The 18,967-nt window shown below is 39.2% G+C and overlaps 1 protein-coding gene across 1 annotated transcript in view; it reads right to left on the bottom strand.

Moving 5' to 3' along the window:
• Positions 1-18,967, bottom strand: part of Thegl (theg spermatid protein like) — a 49,634-nt gene that overhangs the window by 17,143 nt on the left and 13,524 nt on the right. Inside the window, exons 2-5 of the mRNA XM_015481767.2 lie at positions 17,163-17,193; positions 11,496-11,561; positions 8,195-8,323; positions 2,182-2,319 (exon numbers count right to left, since the gene is read on the bottom strand). Of these exons, the coding sequence (XP_015337253.1) occupies positions 2,182-2,319; positions 8,195-8,323; positions 11,496-11,561; positions 17,163-17,193 (364 nt within the window). The remainder of the gene's footprint in view (positions 1-2,181; positions 2,320-8,194; positions 8,324-11,495; positions 11,562-17,162; positions 17,194-18,967) is intronic.

Here is an 18,967-nt window from a genome sequence, read left to right as displayed (position 1 = left end):
GGAGCTTTTGTTGAATTTCTTGGATGGCCATGTTTTTCATCAAACTTTGTGTGTTTGGGACCATTGCTTTCTTCATATATTCATTCGGACTCTTTATTTCTCTCCTCTCTTTGTAAGATTCTCCTTGTGACTCTGTTGATACACTTGATTGATGGTGTCCCACACATCTCTGTGGGGAGCCAGAAATGAATTGTGGGCTTGTCTGAGCCATCTCTAAGCAGAGGTGTGCCCCTCAGAGAATTCTCAGTGTCATCCCACCAATGCTGCGTTGCCTTGGCAACATCCTGCTCAAAGAGAATTCTGTGATACCCCAGAATTTATTGGCTCAGACAGCCCTAGGTTCACTCAACTCCCAGAGGTACAGAGAGATACCAGAGCCCAAATAGCCTGGAGGCACCAGCAGCCGGAGGAGGAGAATTAGTGTGCAAGTGATGAGTCTCCAATCAGGCCAATTTCCTACAGCCTCTTGCTTCTTGTTTATCTTGAAAAAGTTTTTCTCACAATAAATCTGCCTTTGATGTGTTTCACTACAAATAAACACGCGGGCCCTTTTTCCTTTGTTAGAATCGGACCCATCAGGTCTTTTCTGCCCATCAATCCCCTCCTTTAACTATATTTCTTATGTCTTTTGTCTTTCTTTCTTTCTTTTTTTTTCTTTAACAGTAAGTTTCCTTTCTTTCTTTTTTTTTTAGTTGTAAGTAGACACAATACCTTAATTTTATTTATTTATATGTGGTGCTGAGGATCGAACCCAGGGACTCACGCATGCTAGGCGAGCGTGCTCCCACTGAGATACAACCCCAGCCACATCTTTATTTCTTAATACTATTTTTTCAGCCTTTTATTTCCAGCCAGCCCACACCTCTGCCCAGTTTATTTATTCCCTTCCCATGCAGATAGGGATGAGAAGTCTCTGAGCCTCTGTCCATTTTACTTCATTCTTCTCTGTTGCTCAGAACTGATCATCTCAAATGACCTATTTTCATGTTTGCTGATTCTTTCTTCTGCTTGCTCAAATCTGCTGGTGAGCCTTCTAGTCAATCAGCCCCTCTAGTGCCTCAGAGCCCAAGCTTGTGTAGCGTACATTTTTTTTTTTTTTGTATATCCCTGTATCTCCACTAATCTTTGGATTAGCTACAGTTTCTGCTTTGTTTGCTTTCATACAACAAACTTGAAGGTCAAATAAGAGACTGGTTAGAGAACGATCCCCCCTCCCACTCCAATTTCCATTCCTGGAAAGCTATTCAGAAAGACTTTTCTAAAATTAGCTGACATCTGCTGTAAATTCCTTCTTGTACTGAGATGGATATAAATTAATTTTCCTTCTTCCTCTTCTTCCCATTCTTCCTCTTTCATATGCCATCCTTTTTACACACTTGAACAGAGCTATCCCTGTTTCCTTGGTCTCTTCTCTAAGCTAAACATGTCATTTCTCTTAACTATTTTTCATATAACAGTTTCCAGAAGCCTCAACATCACATTTACCTCCTTCTGAACAAGTCTCAAATGTATTGTCATCTTCTTAAGGCATAACCTTGACACTGGTTACAGAGACCCAGTGTGTCCTAACCACTGCAGCACACGAATGCATTGTTGCCTCCCCATGTCTGCACACCGAACATATTCCACTAATGCAATCTGATGTTGAAGTACCTTTTCCAACAACCATATCACAATCAGCTGGGGAAGGCAGCTCCTAAGATGTCTTTTAAGGAGAAGGCGAAATTCGTCATTCAAAGCAAAAGCAAGTCAGCAAGATGTAAAAGAACATCAAGTTCTGCAAATTGCAGAAGCCTGTGATGTTCATTTGCTGATTTCCCTTTTGGTTTTATTCTGATTTTGTGGCACTGGATGACCAAACCCAGGGCCTCATAAATGCTAGGCAAACACTCTACTCCTGAAAAATTTCCTTTTAATTGACTAACAATGATAAAGTCTAATGTGAATTTTAGCTTCACCACAATTTGAGTCAAATGTAATTATTGACGATAATCTTCAGATTAGCTACAGTTTCTGCAAATATTTGGCTTTTTTTTATCTGATGCTTTGGAAAACAAATGGACTTTTAGCTCATGAAATTGCACACACTCAAAAAACTGCACATATTGAAATTAGAACAAGAGTATTGTGACATTTAACTAGATTGAGTCAGGATTTAGGAAGACTCTCAAGATACCCTACCGACTTAGTAGAGGCTGTCTTTTGAATCTGTTGGGCTGTGCCAGCTTCTGGGTCCTTTTGGAGGGCTGGGTAAACAAGGCAGATGGAGGTATCTTCCAAATTACAGACTCTCTTCCACAACTGTAGTAATATTGGGGCCTGCAAGTTGTATAAGAGAAATGAGTGAAATAGGCATGAATTCAGATCATCACGTTATTTTTCAGCTTTGATCCCCAGACCTAGAAGAGCAGGTATGAGAGTATTTAGGATAAATAACAATATTGTTCTTATTATCCCTGCCTCTTCGTCTTTTCTTAATCAAAATGTATCATCAGTGGAAAAGGAAGTGATCCTGACTCTTTCCGGCCATGGGTTAACTCAGACTGCAGCGTCTCTTCTGATTCTATTCTTTCTCAGAGCACCTCTGTTTTTTTAAGAAAGGGATCCTTGCCCCTCTGCCCACGCCTCCGTCTACTTGCTGCTGCTGTGGGCCTCAGTCTCTGTGTTAGCCCGCATCTCCTTCCTTGTGACCCTTCAGGCTTAAGGCGGGTCCATACCTGCATCTGTTTTCAGGGGCCTGACAACTGCCAGACCTGAGTCCGGTGACTGCAGAACTACCCAGCCCCACCCCCACCCCCACCCCCACACACAGATGAGTTCAAACAGGTAAGGAGTTTCCAGCACTTACCTGGGTTATCTTGGGGCAGGAAATAGCAGTTCAGTTTGGGAATCAGAGAAACAGAAGGAAGAGGTGGTTTTGAACAATGGGTCGCCTTAGACAGATTAGATTCAGGTAAGGGGACCACAGGGATTAGAAAGAAGAGGTCACTAGACAGCCAATGAGCAGCACAGAGGCCCAGACAGTGGGTCAGAGATTAAAAAAAAATAATAAAATGGGAGACAAACTCAATCACTCCACATTCCGTCAGTGAGGAATGGCGAACACCAAATGCCATAAAAATGTGTACTGACCATGTGACTTATGCCTTATGCTGCCAACAACTAGAAGTACATGGGTGCCTTAGGAAATGGAGAAAATAATACATTTTATGTAGCTCTGAAGATTAAATAAGTAAAGTCATTTTATAATTTATAAAGCACTATTCAAATATGACTTTATTCATCAAATTGTGTATTAATTTCTCCCTGTGTATTAATTTTCTCCTTCTATTATATATTTTCTCCAGTTATTATATTATTGCATATCAATGAAATGCAGTGCTACTAACATTCATGTGTTTTTCCTCCTCCTGTAATTTTCCACAAGACCAAGTCTTATAATGCCATCAATTAGCAGGTACTCAAATATCATTTTAACATAGAACATGCTGTATTTTTCTCATTGTAGAAGAAATAAACACATATATAATTATATTATACAAATATCTACACATATAATTACATATATATTATATATGAGAATACTGGGGATTGAACTCAGGGGCACTCTAGCACTGAGTTACATCCCAGCTCCTCTTCTTATTATTTTTTTATTATTTTTTAGTTGTTGATAGACATTTATTTATTCATTTGTTATTTGACATTTATTTATTCATTTGTTTGTTTGTTTATTTATATGTAGTGCTGAGAATTGAACCCTGTGCTTCACACATGCTAGGCAAGTGCTTTACCACTGATCTACAACCCCAGCCCAATATCCCAATTCTTTTTATTTTTTATTTTGAGACAGAGTTTCACTGTTTCCCAGGCTGAGCTAGAACTTGGACTCCTCCTGCCTCCACCTCTGAAGTTGTTGGGATTACAAGCACATGCCACCATGCTTGGTTAATAATAGAAATTGTTAATGTGGTATATATACACAATGGAGTATTACTCAGTCATTAAAAAAAGAATGAAATTATGGAATTTGCCAGTAAATGGATGAAACTGGAATGTTAAGTAAAATAAACCAATCTCAAAGAACAAAAGGCTGATTGTTCTCTCTGATATGCAGATGCTAACACACAATAAGTGGGGGGAAGAAAGAATAAAGGTTCATTGGATTAGACAAAGGGGAATGAAGGTAAGGGACAGAGATGGGAAAGGAAAGACAGTAGAATGTATCAGACATCACTTTCCTACGTTCATATATGAATACACACCAGTACAACATGACCTCCACATCATGTACAACCCCCAAGAATGGGAATTTATACTCCATTTATATATAATATGTCAAGATACATTCTACTGGGACTGGGGTTGAAGCTCAGTGGTAGAGCTCTTACCTCGCATGCGTGAGGCCTTGGGTTCGATCCTCAGCACCACATAAAAATAATTAAATAAAAATAAAGACATTGTTGTTCATCTACAACTAAAAAAAATTCAAAAATACATTCCACTGTCATGTATATCTAAAAAAACAAATTAATTTTTTTTTCAATTTCTTGAGAGAAAGAGTGCATACTAGCACATATTCAAAATAACACTGGGTAGTATTTTGGAATAATTTTTATCCTTTTTCCCCTTATTCATATACTCAAAAAAAAAAGTCCTTATTGATCAACAGTCACAGTGTGAGATGCTAAGGAAAGAAAGAGTGAAGAACATGAAAACCTCTGTTCTCTTGGAGCTTGAGGCTGGAGTGATGAGAGACATTATTAAGGAGTCAGTCATGCAGCAGGGATGGAGGCTTCCCAGGCAGGCTTGTGAGGAAGGAAACTTAGTGTATTAGTCAGCTCTGCATCACTGGGACCAAAATACCCAACAAAAACAATTTAGAGAAGGAAAATTGCATTTTGGCTCATTGTTTCAGAGGTTCAGTCCATGGTTAGCCAATTCCATTACTCTGGGCCCAAGATGAGGCAGAACACAGTGGTGGAGGAGCATGGCAGGGGAAAGCAGCCCAGGAAATGACAACCCGAGGATAAAATATATACCCCAAAGGCACACTCCCAATGACCTACCTTCTCCTGCCACTCCCCACCTGCCTACAGCTACCACTCAGTGAATCCATATCAGTGGATCAAACCACTATTAGGTTAAGGCTCCCACAGGTGCAAAGAAACAGATGTAAAAGAATAGCAGTGTCTCAATAAAATCAATGGAGACAGTGAGGTAACATCTGTTAATATAGAATTTTATGACCAACAGAAATACAGTTCAAAATGAAAGTGAAATAAGGAATTTTTCAGACACTCAAAAGCTGAAAGAATTCATCAGTAGCAGATCTGCACTTTCAGAAACATTAAGGAAAGTTTTCCAAAGAGCATAAATGATACCCGATAAAATCTAGATTCGCCTCAAAGAACAGAGTATGGGAAATGGTAAGAATGTGGGTAAACATAAAATGCCTTTTCTTATTTTTCAAAATATCTTTAAAAGATAATTTAATGTTTAAAGGAAAAATAAAAATGCATTGTGGGATTTATAAGATAATGTAGAGTAAAATACATGATGATAACAGCCCCGGGGCCAGGCAGGAGGAACGGGAGACATACTACACCACACAAAGCGGTACAACGTGAAGGTGCGTACTACAGAGCCCATGCAAAGTTCAAGATGTGTACTATGGATCCTGAAGTCATCACTATAGAACAAAAAGTAAAAGCTGTAAACTGGGCACGGTGTCACACACCTGTAGTCCCAGCTACCAAGAAGACAGAGGCAGGAGGATAACTGGAGCCTAGGTGTTCAAGAGAACCTGGGCAACAGAGCAAGAACCTATCTCAAAAATATTTGTGGTTCAAATATGACATCAAAAGAGGTATTAAAAAGTATTTTGAAGCCAGGCATGGTGGCACATGCCTGTAATCCCAGCAACTCAGGAGGCTGAGCCAGGAGGATTGCAAGTTCAAAGCCAGTCTCAGCAATTTAGCAAGGCCTTAAGCAACTCAATGAGAACCTGTCTGTAAGTAAAATACAAAAAAGGGCTCCGGATGTGACTCAGTGGTTAAATGCCCCCGAGTTCAATCCCCAGTACTAAAAGAAAGTATGAGCTTAATGAAGTTAATGAACTTAATGAAGTTAATGAACATTTTGAACTTAATGAAAATGAAGACACAACATAGCAACATTTGTGAAATCCAGCTAAAACAGGACTTAGAGGAAAATACATAGACTAAATAACTATTAGAAAGAAGGAAAGGTCTCAAGTTAATGATTTTAGTTTCCACTTTAAGAAACTGGAAAAAGAAAAGCAAATGAAATCCAAAGCAATCAAAAGAAAGAAAATAATTTAGAGCAGAGAAGAAATAAATGGAATAGAAAACAGTAAAATAATAGAGAAAATCAATGAAATCAAAAATAGATCGACCTCTAACCTAAATGATCAGCAAAAAAAATTAAGTATAAAAAAACATTATATAAAGTATATATTGATTATCTCAAAAATTGTAAGTAGACTATATATAAAATGCACACATATACATAGCAAAAAAAAAGACCAGAAGGAAATATAAAAAAATTTATCTGAATTATAGGCCTATAGGAGATTTTTGTCACCTTTATTTTTAAAAAATTTTTTGTAGTTGTAGATGGACAGAATGCCTTTATTTTTTTATTTGTATATGGTGCTAAGGATCAAACCCAGTGCCTCACACATGCTAGGCAAGCACTCTGCCACCGAGCCACAGCCTCAGCCCTGTTTCCTTTTAAACATCTTTTTTATATAATAGGAAATTAAGTATAATAAGAATATAAAACAATATGAAGCAAAATATGATACACACCTAACGTGTGCTGAGTTAAATTCAATTGTAACATGTCACCAAAAATAATGGTAAAAAAATAAATAAATTTTTAAAAATAAATAAAACAAAAAGAATGGTAAGACATCATCAAACAGGCAAGGATTATTCATTATTCAAGAAGGAAGATGTAATTAACAATGTACAACTGGAATTCTCTTGTTCAGACAAAGTGATTCCCATTGAACCTGTTTTTTTCAAAAACCTTGTTGAAAAAAAATTTTCTTTGCAATACTTAGAATTGAACCCAGGCTCTCGCACAGGTTAGGTGAGCGTTCCACCACTAAACTACATCCTGAACCCTCTTTAATGTTATTTTGAGTCAAGGTCTCACTAAGTTGCCCAGGCTGACCTCAAACTTGCCATCCTCCTGCCTTAGCGTCCTGAGTCGCTGGGATTACAGGTGTGTGCCACCATACCCATTTTGAGTTCATATTCTTGAATAAACTTTTAAAAGCAAACAATTACACCAATGATTGCACATTATAAATGTCATTCTGAAACAAGTGTCTCATTCAACCAACATTTGATTAAAAAGGAGTCCTGTCCTGTTTTGAACATGCTGAGTGGGAGGTTTCCCTGGCTCCATCCCCACCCCCAGGAGCCCAGTACATCTGAGATAAGAGAGAGGAGTTGAAGATTTGGAGGTCATCACCACACAATTAGAAACAAAATCCATATGAGAGGACAGCCTTGGTTTTGGGAATTGTTTAGAGCAGAAAGAGAAAGAAGTCAATTGGGAAATGGCAGAAAAGAAAGAGGAACCCACCAAGGACGTTGAGAGGGCAGGCCAGGAAGATGGGGGGGAGTGCATCGTGGACAGACAGCATCTCCCAAGCAAGGCAAGAACTTAGAGAAAGGAGTGGCCTGTCCTCTGAAGTAGTCCCAACAGGTGACTTTGGATATACCTTCAACTTCTAATATGTCTTTAATACTAAAATCAGGGATCCTAACTTGAAAAACTAATGGCTTCTATAAAACTCATTAAAGACACCTTGAAGATCTTGGGGCTCAATATGTAGCTCAGTGGTAGAGCCCTTGCCCAGCATGTGCAAGGCCTAGGATTTGATCCCCACCACTAAAAAAAAAGCTATTTTATAACACTGTTATTTTATTTTTAAAAATTCTCATAAACCAAAGCATTATGAAATGTGATCCGAGTCTGGATCTTGCTCTGGAAAAGTTTGACTGTCATATGAGATTGGAAACAGACACAGCTTCACTAATCCTCAATACATTTTGATGGTAGATTGAACAATGCAGGACTCTTGGGAGAAAGGCCTGGGTTTTATGTTCATTTTCTTGAAGGAATCATGGCAAAGTGACCTCATGACACAAACACCAACCTGTTAGGTACATAATGCTTGGAGACTGGCTTGGGATGAGCAAGGTCCTTGAGTCTTTTGGATGGCTGAGTCTTCAAAGCAGTCTCACGAATGGGGCAAATGGGATCTTGATTTCCCCAAAATAGTTTTCTGTTAAAATACACAAAGATAAAATGGTGAAAAAAAAAAAAAAGATTCACTGAGAATGAACATCTTATACATAGCTCTTGACAAGTCTATGTGGGTTTTACTTCATTTCAAGAACTAGCCCCATCAAAGAACTTTAAAATTCCCAGTCATCAGAAAGAGAGAAATCATGGACATCAAAATAAGAATAAAATAAGACAATTTTGTCCACTATCTTTTTTTTAATTAATTTTTTTATTTATAGATGACAGCAGAATATATTACAATTCTTATTACACATATAGAGCACAATTTTTCATATCTCTGGTTGTATACAAAGTATATTCACACCAATTTGTGTCTTCATACATGTACTTTGGATAATAATGTCCATCACATTCCACCATCATTTTTAATCCCATGTCCCCTTCCTTCCCCTCCCACCCTTCTGCCCTATCTAGATTTCATCTATCCCTCCTCCCATGCTCTCCCTCCCTACTTGTCCACTATCTTAAAAATGGTCACCCAAAATAACCTATTAGAGATAAGACAGTTCTATTCCTGCCCTCAGGGAATCAACAGTCTAAGTTACAGTCAGGTGGGCATCAATTGGACATGCCCTCCTCTCCACTGCACTCCCTGTTGGGCGAAATCTTACACCAGGTGGTCAGAAAATAGTCACAGAATAATGTTAATGACTATGTTTTGTGTGATATTTACTGTGTGCCTGGAACTGTACTAAGTGCTTTACAGATATCAGTTCATTTAGTCTCAACAATCCTGTGCACTAGCATGAAGGAGGGCGGGGAGAGAGAGACAGACAGAAATGTATAGGATTAACCTGAAAAGGCTTCACAGAAGAAAGTTGAAGGGCACAGACTGCCAGAAATGAAGCATGTTCTGTGGCAGGAATGGGAATAATTGAGTCTTGAACCAGGAGAGTTTGGGTGCAAGTGGAGAGTCCTGCTGGGAAACAAGGAAGGAGCACTGCTGGGTTGGGTAAGATGGCAGAAGGCAGCCTAGACGGTCCCTCAGTAACCCGGCTTTGCCCATAACTGAATTGGCCTGGCGTGTGGCTCAGTACTTGCCTGGCATGTGTGAGGTCCTGGCTTCAATTGCCAGCACCAGAAAGAACAAAAAAAACAAAAAACAAAAAATTGGATTTGCCAACTGAGTTCATGTCTTTCAAAGTATCCAGGGGTTTCTTTCCCTACTTGCCTCAACTTTGTCTCTGATTTTGGATATGATCTTTTTTTCTCTGATCTGCAAACATCATCCAGAGTCATCTTAGAAACATCAATGCCCCCACTCCCTACATTCCGCAGATTCCATTTCAGATCTGTTGGTTTCTCCTCATCTCCAGCGCTGCTTCTCTTGTTCATGCACCCATCATGCCCACTTCTTTCTCCACACTAATGCCAGAGTGATCTTTGTAAACACAAACCTGATCGAGATACTGTTCAAGACAGTGCAAAGGTTTCCAGTGACTTTAGACTGAAGTCCCAACCACCCGCCTCGCTATGGCTTCCAATGCCCTCCTCAGTTGTGATCAACAGCGTCCCACTCAGCCCACCTGTTCTTCCAGCTCCTGTCTTCATCTCTTGGAGATTTTTCTCTTGAGTAGTTGATTGCTACTCACTAGAGTTTCTCAACAAAGGTTTTGGTTTTGGGGTGGGGGCGCGGGGGAGGGTTAATGGGGACTGAACTCAGGGGCACTTGACCACTGAGCTACAATCTCATCCTTTGTTGTATTTTATTTAGAAACGGGGTCTCACTGAGTTGCTCAGAGCCTCGCTTTTGCTGAAGCTGGCTTTGAACCTACGATCCTTCTGTCTCAGCCTCCTGAGCTGCTGGGATTACAGGCATGACAATGTGTCCGGTTCTCAATAAAAGTTTGGGGCTGGGGACATAGCTCAGTTGGTAGAGTGCTTGACTTCCATGCACAAAGCCCTGGGTTCAATCCCCAGCACCACACACAAAAATGTCTGAATTTGGCATGGCGAGGTTGCACACACCTGTAATCCCAGCAGCTGGGGAGGCTGAGACAGGAGGATTGGGAGTTCAAAGCCAGCCTCAACTCAGGGAGAACCTGTCTCTAAATAAAATACAAAATAGGGCTGGGGATGCAGCTCAGTAGGCAAGTGTCCCTGAGTTCAATCCTTAGTGCCAAAAAAAAAAAAAAAAAAAAAAGTTTGAATGAATGCATGGTGAAAACTGAGGATTCACCTGATGGTGTCATGCAGCAAGTACTGGGGAGGAGAACCAGGGCCAGAAAAAGGGGAGCTGCAGTGGAAAGGATGGGAAAAATACAGAGACAGTGAATAGATCTGTGGTTGCCAGGGTTTCAGAGAGTGGGGAGGAAGGAAAAAGAATAACTGAAGAGAGCACAGAGGAGTTGGGGGAAGTGGAACCATTCTGTATGATACTGTAAAGGTGGATCCATGACATTATGCGTTTGTCAAAACCCATAAACCAACACCCAAAGTGAACCCAATATAAACTATGGACTTTAGTTAACAATAATGTATCAATACTGGCTCATCAATTGTAACAACTGTAAATGTGAGATATGAATAATAGGGGAAACTGATGTAAACTGGGAACTCCCTATACTTCCTGCTTGATTTTTCTGTAATCTACCTTCTCTTAAAATGTCAGGCTTTATTCAGGAGCCAGAGAAGAAAAAGGGGATTCCTAAGGCCAAGCATGGAAGGGCGGAGGGTCCAGCCTGCCGGAGACCCAGAGAACAGGTGTGTTCTAGGCAGAGGCTTAGAGACCCCAGGACTGGGTGGTACAGGTATGGATCTGCAGAATGGACACAAAAGTGTCAAAAGAGCATGGAGTCACACTCTGGGCAGTGAATCTCAAAACATTCTGCTTTTTAGAGCCATCTGGGGAGCTTTTAACACTCCCACAGCTGTACCCTAGACCAATTCAGTCAGCATTTCTGGGAATGCCATCAAGGCAACCATCAGTATTAAAGTTCCTCAGGTGATCCCCATGTTCAAATTTGGGAATTGCTGGCCACGGATTAGCCCGAGATGTCACGGTGACAGTATTGGCTCAGTGGATACAGTTAGGTAGAGGTGAGTGGATCCACCTGGGACACAGGATTAATGGCAGAGTAGGATAAGACTTATCTACTTGATGTAGCAAACACAATCATATCAAACAAGACCACAGAATAATGTCTTACCTATCTGGAGTTCCCCATTGTTTTTTGGGCTCAGAAAGATCTTGGATTCTCCTTCTAGAAAGAATACTAACAAATACCAGCTGATTAATTTAAAAAGAATGCCTAAGAAATACAGTTACATTAGATGACTCCTACTCAAGGAAATCTGTCTGTTGGGGAGGAGGGGAAATAATGCTACACTTGAGATGGTTTGAAGAGTGTAGAAGGATCCCAAACTACTATGGGCTCAAGATTCTCACTTGTAGAGATTAATATAGCACATAATAAATTAAAGACAATAAATATACAACATAACAAAGAGCCTATAGGCTCTAGAAGATCCTAGGTAAAATCCATACTTGTTAGTAGGAAAAAACCTGCAACTAGCATATTAAGTTAATTTGTAGATGGACTGGAAGCACTGGATTGTGAAGAGATTGTACAGGTAAATTTCAGACAGGATGTCTGTCCACCTCTGGCAAAACTCTGAAATGGACAAAATACACTTTTGGTACCACTCAACCCTCTTCATGTCCCACTCTGTTCTCTTAACCTTCCTGATCATTCTTTTTCCAGCTGTGGCAGACTAAGTTTGGGTTCTCTAAGTATCTATATGTTTCCATACATTTCCAACCCTTCTTTGCAGTTGTTTGGAGTCACATAACTGGTCATGTCTAAATTCAGTAGAAGTGTTGGGTATCACTTCCAGTGTAATGCACTTAGGAGCAAATGTGACGCCCCTACTCTCTCTCTTCTTGTTGCCGTGACCCTGGAAGTCATGTATTCTAGTTAGCAACAGAGCTACAGGGTAGAGGAGGACCAACTAATTCACACTATAGCACGAGGGAGAAATAAATTTCTTTTTTTAAAAAAAATATTTTTAGTTGTAGGTGAACATGATATCTTTATTTATTTTTTAATGTGGTGCTGAGAATTGAACTCAGTGCCTCACATGTCCTAGGCAAACACTCTACCACTGAGCTGTAACCCCAGCCTGAAAAATAAATTTCTGTTGTGTTAATGTTAAGTCATGGAGAGTTTTGCATCTTGTTTGTTACTGCAGCATTGCCTAACTAATGCAGACTATATACCTCCCATATGTTACTGAAGTTCATATTATAAATATTTATGTACTTGGTTGGAGCTTGAAGAGCCCAATAACAAAATCCTTTTTGTCCATCACAATTAGGAGCCAAAAGAAAAATAGGTACAGGATTTGGACAAATAGAATAAAAATACTATCACTATTATTGATAAAATTGGGTGGAAGAGAATAGTTTGGATCCCTGACATACTGAATTGAATGTAGGTCCTAGAGCTTCAGGCTATTCACTGCAGGGGCTAAGCTTGCTATGTGATAGAAAGCAGATCACAAACATTACCACTGTGGATAGGTCCCAGAGAGAGGTCTCAGAAGAGTCCAGTTCTCTTCCCCAAATCTATTAAATTGATGGACTCCCACACCTGAGAAGCTTAATTCATAAGTGAGGAAATAGGCCAAGTGAATTAGCCCAAGGAAGAGCTTTGATGAACAGTTGATGCTGGGAGCCATTAGCCAAGTAGGTATGACAATTTCCTTGCCAGCGTACCCCATGTTGCAGTGACATTGAATGTAGGTGACCTTGCTCAAGGACCAAGGCGGATTAGGGTGTTCCCGGTTTAAGATAATCGTGTTTAGGGCGTTCCCAGTTTAGGTTCCAGGTTTAAGGTTTAAGATTATTCCTGCTGGGAATAGGGCGTATCCTGCTGCCTGAGTTCCCCTTGAGTTCTCACGGGATTCAGAGTATATTTTGGGAGACAGAAGCCCAGTGGAGGATTTTGGGCAGAGAACGTGGATTTGGGCAGAGAACGTGGATTTCCCCAGAACGTGATTGTAGACGGCTGGTGTGAGTTCGGGAATAAAGAGTTGCTGTTTGAATCTACAAGCTGTGTGGTGGCTCGTGATTGTGTGCCCAGCCAGACTGCGGCATTTGTGCCCAGCCAGACTGCGGCAAGTTGATGGGAAAAGCTCTCCAAAACTTGCCTGAGCTCTGTCATAGGCTACAAACTCTCCATGTTAAAATAAATCCTGGCCCTGCTCAGGTGGGATTTGGTTGATGACATAGCTCCTACAAACCCTTATGTGAAGAAATACCTCCTTATTAAAAGTCATTTGATATACCACGGACCTCCTTTCAGAAAGTGGGAAGAGTCAAAGGGGGAGTAAAAGTCAGCAACTCCCAAGATTGCACATTCACAAAACTGAGCCATCTAGTCTGCAGAACAAGCTAAAATCCATTAATCCAATTATCTACTTCCAAATTGTCTATTTTCAAATTATATCCTGTCTGAAATTTACCAGTATAACCTCTTCACAATCCAAGGTTACCAATCCATCTATAAATTAACTTAATAGGCTAGTTGCAGCTTTTTTTCCAACTAACAAATATGTATTTTAGCTAAGATCTTCTGGAGCCAATAGGCTCTTTGTTATGTTGCGTATTTATTGTCTTTAATTTATTATGTGCTATATTAATTTATTATTTATTATGTACTATATTACATGGAGCTCTCATGTACTGCCCCTTGGTCCATAGTAGACTTATTTCATCTATAGCCTTGACTTAGTTATGTATGGGAATTGTATAAGCAAGAATTCTAGGCTGGGTTTGTGGCTCAGTGGTAGAGCGCTTGCCTAGCACGTGTGAGGCACTGGGTTTGATCCTCAACACCACATAAATTATAAATAAATAAAATAAAGTTATTATGTCCATCTACAACCAGAAGAAATATTTTTTAAAAAAGGAATCTATGTACAAACCAGTTCATAATATTAAGAGTGGAACATCCCCTAGAAGCCAGCAAGGTGGTAGCAATGACAAATCTCAGGGACATGGGATTAGTCCAACAATTCTCCCAAACCTTGGAGATTCTAGGTTTAATTTTAACAGGAAGTTCCATCTTTAAATTATTTTTTATTGAGACATAATAGCTGTACATCTTTACGGGATACATTATGGTACTTTGGTATATGCGTACAATGTGTAAATCATTGAATCAGGCTACTAAACATTTCTCACTTTCCAAATGTTAATCATTTTATGTGTTGGAAATTTCATATCTTCTGATCATTTGGAAATACATCATAGATTGTTTTAACTAATAATTACTTAGACTATGTCATCGAAAGCCAGAAGGAATTCCCCTTCTCTGTGTTTTGGTGCCCCTTATTGTCATTTTCTGCTCTTTAGGTGAATACTTCATTCTTTGAGCTTTATTCATTCAATAAATGTTCCAGTATTTGCCATGAACTCAGTAATGTTCTAAGGCTAGTTGTACACTGGTGAATAAAACAGACAAAAATCAGTTTCTTTCTCCTTTCTCGCCTGCATCACCTACCACAATACCTTGTATTTAGTAAGTGCTGATTGGATTAAAGTGAACTGGTTTTTAATTGTTTGAAATATAACTTTGTTAAGGGTTCTATAAGGAAAAATCTTGGAGCTCTCAACCCTATATAGTGATATAATTAAGATAGTTTAAATTGTTATATTGATCCAAGACACTGCTAGATAAAATACAAACTAGAAAGTAATAAAAATGGTGAGCCACTTCCACCCCAGCTGCTCAAGCCCTTTCTTACCAATATCACTCTCTGAACTTTCCTAACTTCCCCCTTTTCTATTCCAACTAACCTGTCTGCACATTAGTCTCTTAGGACTCAATTTCAGGTTTCCTAGCTTGAAGTTCCCAAATCCTTATGGGATTATATATCCCCCTAAGGGCAATAATGGGAGTCTAGAATCTTTAGATCATCTCAAAAAGTCAAGTAGAATCCTATATTATCCACAAAGAGACTGCAGAGGCTACCCAAAATACCAAATTTGTTTCTGAATTATATCTTCTCCATGTTATTTCATACTGACAGTAACGTCTAACACTTATATGTGTCCTTGTTTTTTTTTTTTAATTAATGAATACTTGTTCTGTGAACAATGAACATTTTTAAAAAATATATTTCAAAACATGTGATCATAGTTGTGGACAATTAACCAAAAGATTCTTTGACTGTGAAAAGATTAGCATCCCTTATGTAACTGATAGAATACAACCTCCTAGCCACGCCTAGTCATGTTCATCTAGAAACAATGAAGACACTGTTCATTGCCAGAAAGAACACTCATGTCCTCATTCAATAGAGGAGTGGCTTTGCCACGCAGGTACCAGATAATCCCCAATGGGAGAGCCTGGGGCAACTTTCCAGGGAGGCTCAAGGGAGCCAAAAGCCAGAGTTGCAGACAAAACATCTTATTATATATTCAGCTTTTAAAGCAATTTAGCTTCTGACTTCAGACATCATCCCTGAGCCAAGACTTCCCCTGCTACCTTCTTTTCACCAGCAAAATAAGAGGTTTTGAATTTGTTTGTTTTTTAAATGCAGCCTTTTATGCAAGTCTATTGACAGTTTCCTAGTTGTTCCTGTAGACAGTTAAATTGGGTTGTTATTTCAATTGAAAATGATCTCACTAACATGGGTTTCCCTTCTCTCTTGGGAACTGCATTACCTCACAATGTCTTTTTAATGAGGATTATTACATTGCTGTCCCCTTTCTGCAGTGATAATTAGTCTCCTATGGCTTGTCAATAGCTAAAGAAGTTGTTTTTTTTTTTTTTTAACCTTTACTTTGGGTGCCTAGCAAAAAATACATGTTTGTAGAACAACCATTATGGAAATGATTCCAGGTCTCTACTAGTGGGGCAGTCTAATAGCGCTCTCTCCTCTCTCTCTCTCTCTCTCTCTCTCTCTCTCTCTGTCAGAATGCTCTTATCCAGAAATTATTTTATTTCATAACTAATTAGACCTAGACATTTTTATATGGAAGAAGAACTGCTTAGAGGTAGATAACAGAGATAAAACAATTTCCTCAAATAATCCACCCCAAATTAATGAATCAAGCAAAAGCAAGAAGCAGTTAGAAATAGTAACGACAAAAAATCATCACCGGTGTCTTCACAATCTTTTTTTTTTTTAAGTATAAAAACTTAGTATGTATAAATGATCTTTACTACCTATGTAGCCATAGGAAATCTTGTTAACTCAGGAGACATTACTTGAAGGAATTGAACTCAGGGGTACTTAAACACTGAGCCACACCCCAGCCCTTTTGTATATTTTATTTAGAGGCAGGGTCTTTCTAAGTTGCTTAGGGCCTTGCTAAGTTGCTGAGGCTGGCTTTGAACTTGAGATCCTCCTGCCTCAGCCTCCCAAGCCACTGGGATTATAGGTACACACCACCACACCTGGCAGTTTTTTTTTTTTTTTATGTTACTGGGGAGTGAACCCAAGAGTGCTCTACCACTTAGCTATATCCCCAGCCCCCCTTTTAAAAATTTTACTTGAGACAGAGTCTTACAAAACTTCAGGCTAGCCTGTCCAGAACTTTTGATCCTCCTGCCTCAGCCTCCAGAGTAACTGAGATTACAGGCGTGTGACACTGTACCCAGTCGCACTTCACTTCTTATTTCATATACCTTCTTTCCTTTTCCCATAGGAACTGAGGTTGGAAAGGGGCTGTGACAAAGGGACAGAATGGGAATCTCCTTTCCTAAACCTCCAGACAGACTTCCACTTGGAATGCCCCCAGGAGTTGGCCCTGCTTGGCCAGCCCCCTGGTCAAGGTGTGTGAGAAAAAAGAGCTACACTCTTACCATTTCTTTATAAAGTCACGGATGGCAGGGTCTGGTAAAAGAAATAAAAGCAAAAATTAGGTTCAACAGGAATCAAAGGTATGATAAACATAGCATCACAAATCAAAAGGGGAAGGAGGAGGCTGGGGCTGTAGCTCAGTGGCAGAGCACTTGCCCAGCACATGGGAAATACTAGGTTTGATCCTTAGCACCACATAAAAATAGGAAGGTTTAAAAACAAAGAATGCTTTTTAAAAAATCCAAATTAGACGGGCTGGGGTTGTAGCTCAGTGGTACAGCGCTTCCTAGCATGTGTGAGGCACTGGGTTCAATCCTCAGCACCACATCAAAATAAATAAATAAAAACAAAGGTATTGTGTCCATGTACAACTAAAAAATTTTTTTTAAAATCCAAATTAGAGAAAAAATAATCACTGGATTTCATAATCATGGATTTTAACCATCTAGAGTTAAAGTCAATAAAAGATAGAAAAACAGGTTAAAATATTTAAAACTTGAAATTTCTGTGTGTCAAAAATTAAAACAGAGAGAGGAAACAAAAATTTTGGAGAAATATCAGGCAGCAAATAAGGTAAAAGCTGAGTAGTACTAGTATTCTAAGAGTATAAAAGCATCAACTAATGAGAAAAACAGTAAGAGGTACCAAAACTGAATAGGCTAAAGATAGAACCTGAATCCATATATGAACATCTGTCAAGTGGGGGCCGGGGCTGGGGCTCAGCAGTAGAGGGCATGCCTAGCATGTGTGAGGTTCTATCCTCAGCACCACATAAAAATAAATAAAAAATATTTATATGTGTATATATAAGGGCTAATAAACATAAGATAAAACTTTATTTTTTTTTTAGAAAGAGTGAGAGAGAGAGAGAATTTTTTTTAATATTTATTTTTTTTAGTTTTCGGCGGACACAACATCTTTGTTTGTATGTGGTGCTGAGGATCGAACCTGGGCCGCACGCATGCCAGGTGAGCGGGCTACCGCTTGAGCCACATCCCCAGCCCCTAGATAAAACTTTCTTATAATCAAAACAATCAAAATCAAAATGAAAAATATTTTACATTAGCAAATTTCATTGCAAAGGATAATGATCTGGAAGGGTAAGATGAGACGAGCACTCTTGTAACTGCTGCTAAAAGTTTACATTAGTACACTTTATGAAAAATAATGTAGTAGTATGAATCAGCAGTATTTTTTAATCTATTTCTAGAAATGTACCCTAAGGAAATAATTCCATGGGGGCAAAGATTCATGCTCAAAAATGTTCTGTGTGGTGTCTTTGAAAATGGAAAATGGACAAGCCTGAGATGACCAAAGCAAATGACATGGTCAAGCAAGTGGAAGTTTATTTTTAGAAGGTTTTTTTTTTATATATATAATGTGAACTATCATAAGGCCGAGATACCCAAAGGCTTGTCATAATAGGCCTCATAATGACAGATTGTCCCCACACAGATTTTGGGCGTTTTTCATCACATCTAAGAATTCTAACTGAAAAAAAACATTTTATACCTGTTGGAGTGTTTTTCATAAAATAAAGCAGGTGCTTTCTGTTTCTTTTCTTTCTTTTCTCTCTCTCTCTCTCTCTCTCTCTCTCTCTCTCTCGACAGGGCCTCACTGAGTTGCTGAGGCTGGCTATGGATTCACAATCCTCCTGCCTCAGCCTCCCAAGTAGCTGGGATTACAGGCATGTACCACGACACCTGGGAGTTCTATTTTTTTTTTTTTTATTGTACTGGGGAGTGAATTCAAGAGTGCTCTACCACTGAGCTATATCCAAAGACCCCTTTTTTAATTTTAATTTTTT

This window comes from Marmota marmota, unplaced genomic scaffold, assembly GCF_001458135.2.
Source record: "Marmota marmota marmota unplaced genomic scaffold, marMar, whole genome shotgun sequence".
In the NCBI taxonomy this organism is placed as follows: Eukaryota; Metazoa; Chordata; class Mammalia; order Rodentia; family Sciuridae; genus Marmota; species Marmota marmota.
This window is presented reverse-complemented; position numbering and strand designations above follow the sequence as displayed.